At 37.3% G+C, this 18,674-nt stretch overlaps 3 protein-coding genes and 1 non-coding gene across 5 annotated transcripts; 2 read left to right on the top strand and 2 right to left on the bottom strand.

The window, feature by feature from the left end:
* Positions 1 to 528: 528 nt before the first annotated feature.
* On the bottom strand, positions 529 to 2,209 carry LOC121777765 (glycosyltransferase 6-like). The gene has a single exon (XM_042175119.1). It carries the CDS (start codon positions 2,082 to 2,084, stop codon positions 699 to 701), a length of 1,386 nt encoding a protein of 461 aa, XP_042031053.1. The 5' UTR covers positions 2,085 to 2,209; the 3' UTR covers positions 529 to 698.
* A 619-nt stretch (positions 2,210 to 2,828) lies between these two features.
* TRNAT-AGU lies at positions 2,829 to 2,902 on the top strand. Its single transcript has one exon. It is a non-coding gene; the product is annotated as a tRNA-Thr (tRNA).
* Positions 2,903 to 5,811: 2,909 nt separating this feature from the next.
* On the bottom strand, positions 5,812 to 9,700 carry LOC121776632 (heptahelical transmembrane protein 4-like). The gene is made up of 3 exons (XM_042173822.1): positions 9,447 to 9,700; positions 8,070 to 8,382; positions 5,812 to 6,465 (listed from the first exon to the last, which is right to left on the bottom strand). Exons 1-3 carry the CDS (start codon positions 9,698 to 9,700, stop codon positions 5,812 to 5,814), a joined length of 1,221 nt encoding a protein of 406 aa, XP_042029756.1.
* A 3,280-nt stretch (positions 9,701 to 12,980) lies between these two features.
* Positions 12,981 to 17,933, top strand: LOC121777608. Of its 2 annotated transcripts, none has more exons than XM_042174916.1 (10): positions 12,981 to 13,355; positions 13,916 to 14,132; positions 14,683 to 14,840; positions 15,378 to 15,523; positions 15,682 to 15,744; positions 15,824 to 15,916; positions 16,717 to 16,878; positions 16,977 to 17,080; positions 17,170 to 17,276; positions 17,359 to 17,933. In XM_042174916.1, exons 1-10 carry the CDS (start codon positions 13,265 to 13,267, stop codon positions 17,607 to 17,609), a joined length of 1,392 nt encoding a protein of 463 aa, XP_042030850.1. In that variant the 5' UTR covers positions 12,981 to 13,264; the 3' UTR covers positions 17,610 to 17,933. The 2 variants fall into 2 exon arrangements, with proteins under 2 accessions (XP_042030850.1, XP_042030848.1); XM_042174914.1 differs by having other exon boundaries at positions 12,993 to 13,355; positions 17,158 to 17,276.
* Positions 17,934 to 18,674: the final 741 nt, after the last annotated feature.

Genomic DNA, 18,674 nt, shown 5'->3' with positions numbered 1-18,674 from the left:
AAATTTATACAAAGGCACATTATCTTAAATTCTTAACCAACACTAGAAATCAATACAATTCATATTGAAAATATTAATATAGAAATAAAAACACCTAGTTTACGGTATGAAAGAAGGCAGAAAGATTTGTGTGTGTTTTAACTACTATTACTAAGTCATTTTATGTACACAAAATGCGTAAATCAAAACTAAAATGATGATTTTGAAAATATAAGCCGCCAAATAAGAAAAAAAAATGGGTTTATTGGGTAGTAAAATGATTTTTCTAATGGTTATGAATTATTTGGAGATGTATACATCGCCTACGCGCGCGTGTGTGTGTGTCTGCATAAAAAAACAGGTACGTCAATAAGCACAAGACCAATTGCATAAAGTTTGGAGAAGTTGGGAAACATAGAACAATCTTCTCAATCGAATTGCCATCACCAATAGTTCTTCCTCCAAATAAATTCCAATTTCCATTTAGATATTTAAAATTGTTACACCACATCAATTTTATTTCGAGAAAGTATATAATAAAGCACATCATTTAATGAAATAACTACTTATTCCATTAAATGGTGGAAACTGTTTCAATTTTAGCTTTAAGTACTTATATACGTCTCACAAAATATACACTCCATATAACCATTAGTACATTTTTCTACGTAGTAAAGGTTGATAAAGTTAAAAAGAAGAAAAATGGGTGGGAAAAAACTTTAATCAAGCGGGGGATAATCAAAAGGAAGCGGCTTGACAGTGGAGGGATCCTCTAAATCCGGGTGCACGAACCCATAATTCCTGAGCACCTGATTATCTGCAAACGTAAGCGCCCTCGTAATCGCATCAAAGCAGCTCTCGCCGGAATACATCTGGTTGTGGGCCCCGCTGCACGGCTGGCACCCCGTGAAGTGCGTGACGAACGGCCTCCTCCAGCTCCCCTTCCCGTACCCCGCCCCCTTCAGCTGCTCCTCCCACACCCTAGCGTAACCCTCGCTCACCTTCTCCGCGTGCCTCCGCCGCAGCGCCGCCACATTCCTCTCAATCTTATCATACCTCGCCGTGATATTGTCGAAATTCCCTACAATTTCGAGCCAGTACCCTTCGAAATAGTACTCCCCCTCCACGTAGATTTTATTACCCCATTTTTCCTTTTCTTTTAAATATAGATAGATTAAACCGGATTGGTCGTCGGATTCAGGGAAGATCTTGTCTTTGAAGACGGAGCTGAGGATTTTCCCCCATTTATCGTAGTCGGGGGACTGTGGGCCCATGCTGGCCCACACGTCGAGAAAGTCGAGCGCCCACTGGCAATTCCGGATGAGGAAGACGCCGGCGTTGATGCCCGTCCACGTGTGCCTCTGCTGGAGGAGGAGAGGCCAGCCGTGGACGACCATGTTGAAGTCGTGGTAGCGGGGGAGCGGCGGGAGGAAGTCCATGTCGGTGAAGGCGGCGTCGGAGTCGACCCACCAGATCCACTCGGCCTCCGGGTGGGCCAGCATGGAGGCGCGGACGGCGGCTGTCTTGGCCCAGAAGGAGAACATTTTCGAGTGGAGGAGGGCGTTGTTGTAGAAGATGTCGATGCCGTGGCGCCGGCAGTAGTCCACCTTGTTCTTGAACAGCTTCAGGAGGAGGTGGTCGCCCCTCGGATTCTTGCACGGCTCCGACTGCGACCCGGTCACCATCACGATCCGGGTCGCCGACCCGGCTACGAAGCTCGGGTGCTGTCGGAGCCACTCCCGCCGCTTCTCGTCCCATTTCCTCACCGGCGCCGACCCGATTGCGTAGCTCAGCTTAGGGTCGTCGTAGAAGTTTTTCTCCGGTGAGGCGTAAGCTAGGTCGGGGGCGGCGGAATCAGCGGCGGCGGGAACGGTGAGGGCGGGGGTTGGGGGTGGGGATGGGGGGAAGGAGGACCAGATAGTCCAGAAGACCATGAAGGCGACGAGAGAGGCGCCGGCGAGACGGTAGGAGTCGGAGAGGAACGACGCCGTTTTGGGCCGCTTCGGCATAACGAAGTTGGATTGGTCCATTTTTGGGAGGAGTGGTAGTTGAAGACTTGAAGGTGGTTTTATGGTTGTGGGAAGGGAAGAAGGAAAGGTGGTCATAAAAGTACGGGTAAATGGGGCCGGGTATTCGGGTCTGCGCCTGACACGTTAGCTTGGAGCACCGACAAGCGTCGTGATTTACTCTCAAATTTCATTCTTCCTTTTTCACCGCTAGTAGAGTAGAGTAGTAGGAATACCTTTTATGATCAAATCTTCATTAATATAGATGTACGAATTGATTTTATTCTTCCGTAAATCGGCGACTTATCAACATTCTTGTTGCAACTAATTGACTGCGAGATGCCCTATGTCTCCATTTAGGATAATTTTTGTAAAATTAGAAGTTGAGTAAAATTTTATTGGTCGCTAGCAACTTCAAAAGTTGATGGAACAATTATGAGATTCAAGTATTCGACATTGGTATGCACACATATGAGAAGGGTAACGGCAGAAATATGTATATTTGTATATTATCTTGATAATGAAATTGCATAAAAGAGGAGATGGTAAAACTGAAATTTGGCGTGGGGTTGGTGATGATATTACTCGAAACGATAATTGAATAATTAATTATAGAACGCTGCCAAAATTTACATGGGAGATAATAATACCATTGAGAGGGAAAGATGGAAATATTGGTAGAGAGCAATTAATTTAGAGATGAGAGCGAAAGAACTTTATACGATAGGTAACTCAAAATAGGTCACCCCAAATTATCACGGGAATCGAGGTATGAAAATGACGACGCATTGCGCTCATACTATTATCGGCTAAATAAATAAACGTTGAAGACTATTTCAACAAGCTCTCGTAGCTCAGTTGGTTAGAGCACCCGTTTAGTAAGCGGGAGGTCTTGAGTTCAACTCTCAACGAGAGCATTTTATGATATGTAATTTTTAATTTTGTTTTTAAATGATAATTTTTTTAATTAACATATTAATTTAATATCTTAATTAAATTGCATATTTAAGTTAATTAGAATAGGATAAAAGTAAATTGGAAATGGATTACTCCCTCCGTCTCAAGATATTAGACTAATTTCATTTGGCATAAGAATTTAGGAAATGTTGTTTAGTGGGGTAAGTGAGGTTGGTAATAAAGTAAATTTTTACCATAAATAGAAATTACTCAAGTATGTTAGGACACACTAAAGTGGTATACGAGTCTAATATCTTGGGACGGAGGGAGTATAAAAATTGATGGAATTAATTTCTGACATGACACTATTACGGTTGAATTTTTGACCGAAGTAGGATCCATTGTTTTGTCATCAAGCAGCAACCCATGATCTAGTGTCCAAAATTGTGATTTTGGGTTCACTTTTTACTCTCTGTTTTTCTTTAACATTTTTTGAATGCTTTAACCCAATAAAGTTTTTGTTTTATATTGCTCGTAATTATAAATCAGTTGTTTATTATTATTAATTCATGTAACTATACAATAATTATATCTTTTCGATTTTTCACTTAAATTTTTAAGTTACTAGTATTTTTTTTTTCTGAGACTGTTTTTTCACGCATTCTTTTTTTTTTCAATATTATAGGAGCATCTTTTTTAGCAAATCATGTTTGAATTTGCAATTACTTTTAATGTGACAAAACTGTGGGCAGTTATATATCACTAGTATCACACCTATGCTATACAAAGATGATGATATTTCAAAATATTAATTTCTAATTATAAAGGAATTAAACAAAATTAGATAAAATATTATTATATTAAAATTGCAAACAAAAAATATACTATGTTATAACAATGAAAAAAATAAGTAGCATAACTTTAGTTAATATGAGAATTAAAAATATATACAATAATACAAATCAACATTGAAACATTAGAAATTTGAAATAAATTACATAATACAATGTCTGACGTTAAATAGTGGAGGAGAAGATAAAAATCTATAACAATAATAAACTAAACAATATTGTGATTATTCCTAATTATTAAAAAACTTATTTATACATTACATTAATTTTAAAATTAGGAAAACCATCAACTTAACCATTACGAACTAAAACCTTCAATATTACAATGTTGTCAAATTTTTGACTGAACACATGCTGAGAAAACACTACAGCTAAAATTAACAGTAATTTACAACCATTTGCATATTACACTCTTAATCTCAATCGTAGAACAAATGCAATCCACAATTTACCAAACTAGTAATAATATAAATACCGAAAAAATTAAACAAAGAAATGCAAATTGACATGAGTATGCCGGCGGTAAATTGATGCTACGCAGAAATCCCACCACATCATCGGTGGTCGTCCACGACCCCTCTACCTCATTCTCTAATACAATTTGCCTTTAAGAAACGCGGAAAAAAGAAGAAAAACATAGAGCCTCGCCGAAAAGATAATCCCACAACTGATGAACATGTATTTATAGACAAAAACTAAAGGTAACATCAATTTCTAAATTATTCAAATTCCATCGTACATCACAAAAACTAAATGCCTCATTTATCTAGCTAATCAATAACAATTAAAACAAATACTACTAATTTATGATTTAATTAGTAACGATAAACGGCTAAATCTATCATTTCAATTGACTAATCATTAATTATTAAATTTAGAGAAATTAGCTGGTAGTTTTTTTTTAAATGCCTGTGATGGTTTTTGTAAAAACACTCTACATGCCATTCACGGCTTATGCACTCATACCATAATTAAATTCCCATCATTCTTAAAATATATAAATTCCATTATTATTCTGCATCAAAATTCATGTGGCGGTTTCAATTCTAAATGAAACGGCTCAAACAATCAAGTAAAAAAGAAGAAGAGTGGAACGGCAAATGGATCAAATAATAATTGCATATTACCGCTCTTAATTTATAATGTATGTATAATTATATAATACCACTAATTTATAATGCCGTTAATTACATAACTGCTCGGTGAACATATCTAATATTTGAAATAATTAATGAGCTCAAATATTTAATCCAATGTCAATTGCTTATAACTGAAAATGTCAATGTCAATTGCTTATATCTACAAATATTTAAAAGGTCCATTACTAACAAATATTCAAAATTTTACCCAGAATTTATAAATATTCTAAATGATGTCAAAACTCGCCTTTTATATATAGATAGATAGATAGATTTTATCATTATGCTACCACCACAAATCATATTGTTTATTAAACAAATTACAAATTTTTGGTAATAATAATAGCATTAAAACTATAATTGAAGACAGATAAGTTGATTGCTAAGTTAATTAATAATTATAATTATTACTAAAATTATTTTCCGAAAACAGAAAACTGATCGATTTCATTAATTTTGATTTATTTGTTTTTTCTTTAATAACATGGCCTGGTACTAGCCTACTTGGAAATTTGAGCTATAAATTATGGAAATACAAGAAAAAAAATGCCAACGTTAATGCGCTTAACTATTTACATACTCCTATTTTAATTGCTCTTTTTTTTCGATATCAGAAGAAAATTAGTTAAATGCAAGTTGCCATTTGCCAACCCATTTACTTTGGTGGGACAAATTAAACCTCGACCTTATCCACCTTATTTTATACCTACGTATAGTGTTATATATGTGCATAAAAAAATCTTAGATCATATATGTGTATTGCACGTCACTTAAAAAACATTAACACGAAATGGGATTTAATACTACAGTGCAGTAGTAATACTAGTTTCTTGTTGAAGCATTTAAGTACAATTATTTTGTGCACAACATCACAAGGATGGCAATATAAGCTACCACTGAATGGAAATATTTACCACCTAAACTTACTTTTAACAATTCTCAGCATCCTTGCAGGTCTCTCCACCTAAGATACACAAGTCCGGCGCGATAATGCGTATAAGCTCCGGCCACGACTAGAACATGGAAGAGCTGGTGACTGTGCCCGGCAAGGTCAAACTTCCCTGGCATCCATCTCTCCGGTATTCTCATTGCATACACCAGTGCTCCTACGCCATAAAACAGCCCCATCAAAACTTCGTATCCCGTTGTGTGGAGCGCCTCTGGCTGGTGCCAGAACAGGATTAGCTTGTGTAAGATGGGGGCTGCACCGGAGAAACCCATCCCGAAGAAGAGGGATGCTCGGAAGGTGCGGTACTCAGGGGTTTGGAACACTGGGAGAAGGGATGTCAGGACTGTCCCAATTCCTAGTAAAGTAATGAACCCCATGTAGAGATTGCAGAAGAAAGGATAGCACATGAAGGAGTAGTAGACGGGCGGGTAGAAGGATGTCGAGATGAGGGCAGCGATCCCTGCATAGTCCAGCCGAAGCATGAAGTATGCAAAGAGTTCAGAGTGACAGGAGAGCAAATGGCATGTGCTGCGGGCTAGCAAGCAGAACATAGCCCCACCCAAGAAAGCAAAGAACGGCCAACGCGTGATTGGCCTCACCAACAATGGAGCTATTATGTTCGCCACATCCTCTTTCATGTTATGCTGAAAATAAGCGAATAAACCCATCAACCCAAACGTTATAAATATGTTTCTCTTGATATGTTTATGCACAAATATGTCATAAGAATCAGACAGATTTGCAACTTATCAAGGCTATATCTCAGATTTGCAGAAATAGCATCTCATCAAAAATCATATTGGTGAGGCCAGGGACGAAGCCAGGAATTTTATATTGGGGGGCCCAAGTTTTAGGTATCGGTACAGTCGAAACTTGTTGCAGCATCGGCAATGGAGAGTTGTAAGAGATATAAATGAATAATGAGAGGAAATAAATTAATGAATGCATACTAAGAAACTATATATAGATATGTTAGTCATGCTTAGAAAATAAAGTGCAAGTAAATAAGAAAATAAGACTAAAAATCAGATATTATGTAAATAAATTGCAGTCCGATTAAACCTCTTAAACATAAGAGTGTAAGAATAAAATGAAGACTCAAATGTAATTTCATATAGAAATCAATCGGAAGGATCTAATTAATTGCAAAGATTGCTAAAGTTGTAATGATCCTAAAGATTAGGTATTAAACTGCAAAGGACAAATTAATGATGGGCATACAAATGCATTCATATTTTAAATTTTAAAACTATTGGACATAAAACAATGAATAGAAAAAAAATCAAAGAAGCAGACATAACAATTGGACATAAAAACAGTGAAAACAAATAACTTGCGGGCAGGAGGAATCAAACTTGAGTCAATAGGTGTACTGCCTTGGGGCCAAACCGTCTGCACTACTCGATTGCAATATAAATTGATAGGATATACATAGTAATAATTACATATGCTGGGGGGCCTAGTGGCCCCCCAGGCCCCATAGTGGCTTCGTCACTGGGTGAGGCCAAGACTAGTATGTGAATTGTGGAGTCAAGCTAAGGTACTAAGGCAAATTTCTCATTATAAAGTGTTAGAATGATACTCGTCTCAAACTAAAGAATTCAGATTACGAGTTATTTAACATGATATCAGAGGCCAAGCCAAATGAATAATATCTCAGTTCCACCCTTTTAAAGCACTTTCTATGTGTAAGGCTTAAGAAAAAGTAACCTGCTTGCACATACGAGGGTGTGGTGATGATCATACATTACATGTCAGGGGTCCTGTTTGGTTGACAACTATCTTAAAATGATAAACGGGCAACTATGTCAACAATCTACGTTATAGATGTCAACATGAAGGCATACGTATGTCAACTATATTTAGTTGACATGCATGGTCTTCGTGTTGAAATCCATAACGTAGGTTGTTGACATAGTTGTCACTTATCAATTTAAGATAGTATCAACTGATCATATCCCTTGCATGTCAGAGTATACAATCTACTTAAGCTTATGGTTGAATCGTTCGCTCTAGTTGCTGACCAAGCGAGGATATAAAGATATGGTTTACTAAGCACCTCAAGTAAAATAAAAACCACCAAATAAATGCATGGATAGCATCTTGCGACAACTCGAAATTTGTAGACTATGAAACCATATAATGAATTCTCAACTAGTTACCCATGAAGCGTCAAATATACAGGTCAAGGATAAGGAAAAAGAGTAAGCAACTAAGAAAACACAACCATAGAGGGGAGGTGGAGTACCAGAACACAAGTATCAATGTGGTTGCTGTAAGTCAGATTCTCAGGTAAACAGTTAGAGAGGAGATCCATAATGTGCCAGTTGGATAAGTATGGTGACAAGTTCATTGAAGGCAATGAAGTTTTCAATTCCTCTCGAAGTTTGTGAAGATCGGGCATATGTAGCAAGGATGGGAGACAAGTAATGAGATCTGCATGCAATTTCTGAAAATCAGCATTTCTGAGCGCACTCGGCAAATTCAGGTCCACGACATTTGGAACCTTCATAGCAGTGTAAATGGTTAGAGAGAGGAAAAGGAAGAAGCCAAGTAAATGCCTGCACAGAGAAGACAGATTGAATGAATGATGGGGAAGATTCCTAAAAATGTAATCATACCAAGGAAGTAAAAAAGGCATCAACATCACTGTAGCATAAGTCTAAAGTGCAGGATAACAAAAGAGATATCCAGAAAATAGTTAAAATGATGTCTTTCCAACATCTTTTACAAAATGATATCATGGTCTTTACTCTACACCAGCATTTAATATGGAGATTGAAGGCATGCCTTAAAAATAAATATTAGTCCAACTAACCAACAAAATCAACGTAGAAAGATGGTAGATGCACAGTAAAGGCTACCTTCCAGCAGGCTAAGCTTAATACATCAACTCCTTTAGTCCTTTAACGGTTAAAGCAATTCTGTTATATATTTGCTTTACAGCTTCTATTTCACTAACTATCTTGCGGGGCAGGAGAAACATGAGGATGAGGTTACATGATATAGAAATAATTGACTCCATTAAGGTAAACAACTTACTGCATAGTTTGGTAGACACAACTAGGAGCACGCATGGAAACAAACAGATAACCCAGAATACGATAAATGAGAACTGAACTTAACACTAACAGCCTATTCCGGTATACCTTGCCTTAGATTTCCACATAATAAACCTGAACGCTGTATTTTTACTACTGAACTCAAGCTCTGGACCTAATAGCTACATATTTCTCCATGATCAATGAGCCAATACCATATGGCACTAGATTAGCTACATCCACAATCTCAGGGATCACAAGATCATCCTCGCACCTATAACCATCTTTGGAATTTGGTGTAATGGCAATGCTAGACACAGACACCTTCAAATATTCAGCGTGCTCCAATTAGTTTGTTCACAACTCCTTTTTCTTTATAGTAAATATTAGTAGTATTTAAAATGAAATGCATCCCTATGTGATATGCTGCTCATGCAGAAGAAAGAATTATGACATTTCTCAAGACAATTATCATGAGCGTCATGTAAAAATTGCATCCATTAAACACCATGCTACAAACCAAAGCCATTGAAACTACACTGATAGTAACAAACTAAAAAGCATGGCTGGAATAAAAGTCTTACGTCCAGACGTTGAGGGTCTCATTGTGAATGGAGAAAATGCTGAGAAAGGCCTGCTTCAAAGGCCATTCAGCTCTGTAATGAGCAAGGATATACTCATTATCCTTCAAATATCCAGGCAGCGCATGGTACTCCACCAGCTGGTATTTCACCTTCTTCCACAATTTATTTCCTTTCCCTTCTCCTGGCGATACCAAATTCTCATCAGATGCATCGCACGATTTCACCGCTCTGCGATTCGCTTCATTCTTACCCATTCTCTGCCACCAAACACGAAATGAGCTCAAACCATTCAAATACCTATAAAAGTATGGATAACCATCCCCTTATAAGGCCTTTTAAGGTGTGAGTGACCCATTTCTAATATGGTATCAGAGCGTGCTCAAGTCGATGATAGATTCTATCTCTTTATCTCTTCTCTTGCCTACCCACGTGATGGAAGTCCGATGTGTCATTCTGGAAGTCCGATGTGTCATTCCGACCCACACATGAGAGTGCTCTTCTCTTGCCTACCCACGTGATGGAAGTCCGATGTGTCATTCTGGAAGTCCGATGTGTCATTCTGGCCCACACATGAGAGTGCGTAAGTCGATGATAGATTTTATCTCTTTATCTCTTCTCTTGCCTACCCACGTGATGGAAGTCCGATGTGTCATTCTGGAAGTCCGATGTGTCATTCCGGCCCACACATGAGAGTGCTCTTCTCTTGCCTACCCACGTGATGGAAGTTCGATGTGTCATTCTGGAAGTCCGATGTGTCATTCTGCCCCACACATGAGAGTGCGTAAGTCGATGATAGATTTTATCTCTTTATCTCTTCTCTTGCCTACCCACGTGATGGAAGTCCGATGTGTCATTCCGGCCCACACATGAGAGTGCGTGTTAAAATTCTTAATATCTTGTCCCACATCGACTTGGTAACGATCCGCCCCACACGTGAGGGGGCGTGTTAAAATTCTTAATATCTTGTCTCACATCATCTCTTGCCTATCCACGTGATGGAAGTCCGATGTGTCATTCCGGCCCACACATGAGGGGGAGTGTTAAAATTCTTAATATCTTGTCCCACATCGACTTGGTAACGATCCGGCCCACACGTGAGGGGGCTTGTTAAAATTCTTAATATCTTGTCTCACATCGACTTGGTAACGATCCTAGCTCACCTATAAAAATATGGATAACCCTTCCCCTTATAAGCCCTTTTAATGGGTGAGTGACCCATTTCTAATAACTCAGATGCTTGAAATGGATCGTCTCCCACTTATAATAAGCCCTTTTAATTGGGGAGTGACCCATTTCTAATAACTCAGATGCTTGAAATGGATCGTCTCCCCCTTATAAGGTATTTTAAGGGGTGGGTGATGCATTTCTAATAACTTAGATGCTTGAAATGGATCATCTCCCCTTTATAAGGCCTTTTAAGGGGTGAGTGACCCAACTTGAAATGGATCGTTGCTGCGAAAACTTATAGTAAAAGAGAAGAAATATTTGAAAGTAGGGGAATTATTTTTAGTTGGATTGAAGTTTGAAAATTCAGCTCTGTTATAAGTACATGTTTGGTAATTGGGTAGAAACCTGCAATAAACAGAAATGAAAGGAAAGATTTATCTTGTTTAATTCAGTAGATCACCGTCCCTCTGTTAATCATTTGTTCCTTCAAATTTCACAACACATATAGAGTTCCAGTGGCGAGTAACACACTGTCCAGCTTTTTGACGAGCTGAGCTTGCTTAAATTAAGTGAACTCCCTTCGAGCTTGAGTCGTTAGCCCATCAACCTCATCCCATATATTTTTATACCAAATCCCCACGGTTCACCTCTACAGATATATTGATCAATTGTAGGTATTATTCTCTGCAGTTTCCATTGGGCTATTAATCAAGAACTTTTTGGTTGTCTTCATTTTTACATTTTGATGTCTTATCTAACCTTGAGGCCTTGAATTTTGGAAACTTAATAGAATATGAAGGGAATCGCAACAATGGCGGATTTAAGCTTGGGCATCCTCATAGACATTGTGGATGAAGAATGGATGAGAGATACTCTTCCTGATGATGGTACTTCATTTTATTTAGTATTTTTTTGGCTGTTTCTTTTTTGTGTCATTTAAAATTGCACTTCCCCTGATTATGTTAATACTTGTCTTTCATTGCAACTACTAGGGTTTTGATGTAGTGTTATGTGTTTCTATCAGATCTTCCATTACCGCCTCTAATTGATTCTAGGACCGATGACGCCGAAGATTCAAGTATGTCCTCTTTCGAATTTCCTTTTTTCTACTACATGCGTTGTTTGGATGATGGACATTAACTACTTGTGTGTTAAAAAATTAGTTGGTGGTACTGTGTCAAATGATGTAAAGCTATTTAAAGTAATTGCCTTTTATATTCCCCATAGTATTATTGTAAGGAATGTTCAGTTATGAACCGAAGGGGATTAAACAAACTATCAAACATGATGCTAGCCTGCAGTTGACTCTCAACTCAATGGTCTCTTCTAAATAATGTCTGACTGACATGAGGCATCTGCATAGGACTTCATTGCCTCGGGAGTCACTGGAGTTCCTGCGTAGTTGTTCTCCATTGCTCGTTATTGATCTTGTACAGAAAGAAAGATAAAGAGAGTACTCGTTAAAACAAGTGGTGCGAATGAAAATGACGTTCAAAGCGCGTATATATAGTGTTTTTGAAAAAAAAATTAAAAATTAAATTCTGACGCCGGTCTGACGCTGATCCGGGGCCTACAATGGCGCCGTGAGGATCGGCGTTAGAACCGGCGTCACCACACGAATCGGCATGGGTACGCCGAAATTGACGCCGATTTCGCCGACGCCGGTCGCAATGGTTCGGCGTCAGAACCGGCGTCGGCGAAAAATCGGCGTCGCGGTTTTGACGCCTCCATTGCTGATGCTCTAACAACTACTTGTTGTAATGTTGCTTCTGTAGATTATGATTCATGTCTCACCACATTGTTTGGCTTTCAGTAACTTCAGTCCAAAAAATGTACTTACTGATAGGAGTTTTAGTGTATATGCTATTGCGATGGTGTTGTTATGCTCCTAGACCTCTCATGTTGCTCGTTATTGAGAATCAATTTGTTAGGAGTATGATATGATGAATATGTTTTTTTGTTTTCAGACCAGGAAAGCCAACCAGTTGAGGCTGATGCTTGGCATGATCTTGCACTGGGTAACCAATGAGACCTCCAAGATGCTCTACACCGCCATTTTCAACATTTCATGTCAGCTATTTCTGCTGCTTTTACACAATATATTCAGAAAATATTGGAATCAAAGAGGTTTTGCATATGCCTATTCATTTCCTTGCGTAGTTTACAACAATGGAGAATGAGAATTATCCTGCATTGCAGTGAGCTTCGTGTAACTTTTCATCTCCTTTTTAACACATCAATCGAATCGTCGCGAATCTTAATCAATTGGTATATTACTTTAGTTAATATTCATATTACTAATTTAATCGTTAATTTAGCTTCATCAATAATGAACTAATTACCTAATAATTTGCTATATAAGATAAGCATACATTTTCTCAAAAGAGTACCTCACTTATTTTTATCAAACAACAAAAATGTACTCCTCATTTATCTTCTTCTTCTTCTTACTCAAGGCAAACAGACCCTTAGCATCTAAGATATACTGTCTGGGCCAATCTTGTGCTAGGAAAAAAAGATGGTGGGGACCACTTTGTACAACGGAATAAAAAAAACAATTCAAAGTTACAAACACAACATTTCTTGGCTACAAATTTGCTTTTCTCAAACAAAACCGCCTAATTCTTCTGCATTTCTGTATTCGATGAGCCATGCCTACTCTAACAACACTGTTTCTATGCTTTATTACACTCTCGCTTTTGGCGTTTCTCTCCGCGGGAGCTGATTCTGAACTCTCCTTAGGTAAACACTCTTCACAATTAGGTTAATTATATATTCAGGATTATTCATTATCTGACAGAACAAAACGAAAAGCTCGTAGCTTTGAGTGCCAGTGGTGAGGGTTTATGCCTGAAATCAATCCTTTACACTCACTAGTGAGCAGTTACTGTCATGGAATTTTGGATTCTTCTAATTTGCTTTCCCGGGTTTGATTATCGTGGTTGGATTTCGATTCTATTTCTGTAAATAGTTTTACATGCTACTAAAATTTTTTAAAAATGTTAAATACGTTTGAGCGGGAATGAATTCTGCTACCTTTGGATTCTTTTGATTTTTGGCCCCTTGCAATCGGAACAAGACTCTTTCAACGACCATACGACACATTATACATGTCACTGTTATTAGGAGATTTAAGAGCCTTCAGAAATCCGATGCTGATGCACAATTGCTTATCTAAATTCTTGTGAATGTACTTACGTTTGCATATTAATCTGTGATTAGATGTTTACCTTTGGATAGAGCTATGCTTGTTTGATAATTATCTGTATTTTAGCTTACGGCGTATGTATTGTTTGTTGCAGCTGCTAATGGGCCTGCAACATTGCAGCTATCTCCAACCTTGATAGTGGAAAATTCTCCAGGTTCCAAGCCTGGAGCTAAAATTAAATGTGGGAGAGTTCTAATTCATGGTTTGCATAGGATCAAACATTTAAAGAAGTTTGCTAATTCAATGAAGGTAAAAGTTTCGCATGCAACCTCAAGTGGCCGTCCACCAAATATATACGTCTGCTTCCACAGGTAAGTTGGTTTGATGAGACTATATTGCTCAAGTGATGGAAAACTTAATTGCTTTGGTGATTTTGGCTCTTGCTGTGTATTCTAGCAATACTCTGTCAGAGTAAGTTTAGTTGATTACTATTGTATGGTTAACACTTAAAATTTAATTCTGGAAGCTACTGCATATCTTTTCTTGGAAACATATAGCCAACTAAAAGCTTGATCTATTTGCTTATCATGCTACTACTACGTTTGCGAAAGCATTTTTTGATTTTTTTGTCCTGATTGAATCTTGAAACACCATAGTTTTCATGAGATATTAAAGGCATTGAATCTCCTCATGAATATATCTTAGCCGACGTATGTTTACGGTTTTGATATGATAATAAGAACATATTTCATCTTCATCTCCATTAAAACTATTGCTTGGTAAGGTGCTAACATATTTTTCCATGGACAACATTTTTTATTGTTTATTTTTTCCATGTACTAACATGCACCCTTACACAGGTAAATATATTTGGAAATGTTTATTGGTTTAGGTACTTAATAACATGCTTAGTGACTGCAGGAATGTAACTCTTGAGACAGGAATGTGCCCACACGACCAGTGGGAAAGACTTTCAGATGGGTTATGGATTAAACCAATGTCTCCTTTTGATCACAAAGTCATAGACATAAGGATGGGGGCTTCTTATTCTGAAAATATTCAAGTCTCTCTTGATGAAGGTTTATCATCCATGGTCACATACTATTATATTATTGTTGTCTGTATTTTATTTTCTTTTTGTAATTTGTTTTTGCTTGCTAGTTAATGGTTAATATGATTCTTAGCTTTGTTTGTACCTTGCACAAGCGTTTGCAAAAGAACTTATAAAAGCTGTAAATATGATTTAGCTTGTGCTTAGCAATTTTGAGTGCTTTCCAATTCAAACTCAAGTTATGCTTGCATAATGCCATAAATAGCTGAAATTCTAAATGTACCACGGGGGTGTTTTTTTTAATGCTTCTAACAAACTTTTAGCATTCTCTGATTTTTGCCATAAACTCATCTGCACATTTTAAAAACATGAAGACAGAATCATCATTTCTCATGTATTTATGATTTTTTACCCAATTATTGATACTGCATTTGGTATTACACTATTACTTGAAAACACTACTTGCCTTTACCATGAAACAGTTACTACTATCTACATGCATAATCACTTTCCTGACAGGAATTTGTTTTTGCAAACACTCACTACAGTTGATTTCCTTTTGCAGAGTTCTTTTTGTATAGGATACTATTCCTTATTTCTGGAATTGTGTTGATGAGTTTAGCTTCTGTGCTCAGCAAGTCCTTAGTCTTTTATTACAGTGGTGCCATGGCTGCAGGGGCTTTACTTGTGATATTAATGGTCCTTTTCCAGGTAAGTAAATAAGTTTTCTTCTCTCAGATTTTCTAATTTGAGTACTAGTATTATAGGTCACCATTAACAAATGAAAAGGCCTCTGTCCTATGATTTAAGAAAGGACAGTAAAGATTTCCTGGATATTCGTCTACTAATCATCTTATGCTTTGGCACAGGGGATGAAGCTACTTCCAACTGGTCGAAAAGGCTCATTTGGAATAGTTTTGTACTCCTCCTTTGTATGTAAATATACACACCACCCCATCTAATTGGCTATATTTATTTGCTATTATAACTTTATCTGTTCATTCGGTTCAGGTTGGCGTGGGAACCTTTCTACTTGGCTATGTGCCAAGATTGCTACGTTCACTATTGGTCGAGATTGGACTTTCAGAAGATATGTATTATCCTGTATGTAAGTTTCTTTTATCCAATTCTTTTAGTTACTATTTCCCGATGGAAAAATTAGAATATAATAATCACAAAGATTCAAATTCCCATCTATAGTGCTGGTATTAGTCTCATTTTTATTGTGCTTTTATAAAGATCACTCTTAAATTCTTAATGCCGCTACAGTACATAAGAAATCTGATTTCATATCCATTTCAAGGTTTGACAATACAAACCATCTACAAGTTATTTGAGATTTGATTTTTAGAGTAAAAACACAACCACTTACTCTCTCCGTCCCACAAAGATTGTCTCACTTTGACCGGGCACGGGTTTTAAAAAATGTAATGAAAAGTGAGTTGAAAAAGTTAGTGGAATGTGGGTCCTATTTTTATATATTAGTTTTATAATAAAATGTGAGTAGGAATGAGTTAGTGGAATATGGGGTCCACTACCAAAAATGGTAAAAAGTGAAATGGGACAAACTTTGTGGGACAGACGGAAATAGAAAAATGGGACAATCTTTGTGGGACGGAGGGAGTACATGCTACTGAGTACTGATATGTTTATCTTGTAGTATGATTTATCAATAAAACTTACTAGAAAAAAATGAAAAATGTAATCTAGTTTTTAGATAAGAATAACCTGTGGCTCTTGATGTCTGATATTGCTATGTAATGTCTCGGATCAAACTTGTTGTGTAGCCTATGCACTAATTAGGTATTGTATGTGAACTTCTTGCCATAAACTGGGTTGACTTCCAATTTCTGAATTGATGGTATGTTCCAATTGTGCTAATGCATGCTATTTATGTCTTGCAGCTGTTAGTTTTTCTGATTATTTTCCTTCTAATTGCTGGATCTTGGTTGGGTTTTTGGGCTGTACGCAAGCTTGTAATCACGGATGATGGATATATTGATGATGGTGTATCTCAATTTTCCACTTGGTCAATTCGTATTATTTCCTCTGTCTTGATCCTTCAGGTTTCCTGATTCTTCATACTATTAATGTATCCTGATCACCCCCAATTTCACAAGTATTTTTATATGTCGCGTAAAATGATCATGGGTTTCTTTTTCAGAGCTCTATAGATCCTTTATTGGCAATAGATGCATTGATTGGTGGAATTTTATTCTCTTTGGGGTTAAGGTCCATCCAACCAAAGCTTGTTCGCCGTGTTTACAAGTGAGTCAATGACATGTGTCTTTGAGTGCATCGTGCTTTTATTTTCTTTCCATTATAAATCATGAAATAACCTGCAGAAAGTTAAGTAGGCCGACCAAGAGCAATGTAGGAGAACCTGTTTATCCATATGGATCGCCAGTTGCCAATTCTTCTGCCTCCAGGCCTTCAATCAGAGCTGCATATACTCCTGTTCAAGGTGGCTTCCTTCAATTTAAATGTTATGAATTTTAGTCTGTCATTAAATTCCTTGCTAACATTTAGCTATCCTTTCCTTTCAGGTCAAACTAGTAAGTCACCAATAACAGATTCGGAGACTTTCTATTCTTCATTCCACAATGCTCCTTATCAAAGAAAATTTGCAAAGGACGAATTGGAAGCATTCACAAAGGAGTCCACGCGCAAAGCCTTGGAAGAGCTGGTTGCTTCACCAGATTTCAACAGATGGGCCGTCTCCCATGCCGATAGGATAACCCTAGCTCCTAAGAAAGAGGATGCATATAAGCAGAGGAGATGGTTTCAGTGGTTTTAAAGATTCATTCCCACCTCTGTTTGTTGAGTCACCACTGTAAACCTTCTCAAGAATCTAAACTAACCAAGTTTAGTTGACCAACTGCTCTCACCAATTTGTTATAAGTAGCTATAACAGTAACTGGGAATTGATTGTGACCGATGTAAATCTAAATATCTTTGACGATTATTGCTAGATGAGCATTATGCATGTTTCAGCTGCGTAGCTTTTGATAGGAGTCCAGTGCATGGTAAGAAAAGTTTGATCCTTATTCTTTAAGGAATATGTGAATCAGTATCAAGAATTATCTGCTATCATAGTTGACGCTTCTATCTTTCTCATGTATTTCTTTCGTGATGGAAATTTATACTGCAGTGTTCTACCAACAGGTTATCTTCGAATATGTTAAAGTCTGAGTGATTTCACTTTCAGCAAATATGTTCGTCTTTTGTTACACAGGTGCAAGAATTCTAACATGTCACTTTTCCTGGACAGGAAATCAACTTGGAGATGGTACGTTATTTATTTTATATGGTCATAATTTTGCAATATATACATATCTCTGTTGTATATATTTGTTACACAGTTCTGCATATAGATGAAGAGATTTGGATGATGCAGGTAAACTGAGTCTCTGAGTCTAGACAGATAACAGATCTCCCCCTTCAATTGTACTCCTCCGTTCCATATTAATAGAGGCGTTTCATTTTTTGTTGAATTGTTGCAATAGTGAATTCGTGCATATGGGTATGATTGCTCTTGTTATGGATTTTGTTAATTTTTACGTATCAATTACAAAATACTCATTTTACATCGTATATCTCAGTTTCTTCAAATCTCCAAATCGGAAACACATGAAATTAACAAACTTAAAGAGGATATAGAGTGTGTATGCAGAGTTGTAGACGAATCAATGTGTGCTTATGGTAACGATTATCTAAGCAATCGAATGTATTTTACAATTAACAAAGGTCATCTCCAACCATACACCCAATCCCATTTTTAGTGTAAAAAACATCTCCAACCATACCCTAAACCCAAACTCATTTTTGATGAAACAACACCAAATTTAGAGTAGAACACCAA

Source organism: Salvia splendens, chromosome 18 (genome assembly GCF_004379255.2).
Source record: "Salvia splendens isolate huo1 chromosome 18, SspV2, whole genome shotgun sequence".
Lineage (NCBI taxonomy): Eukaryota > Viridiplantae > Streptophyta > Magnoliopsida > Lamiales > Lamiaceae > Salvia > Salvia splendens.
Note: the sequence above shows the minus strand (reverse complement) of the source record. Positions and strands in the feature narration are given on the sequence as shown.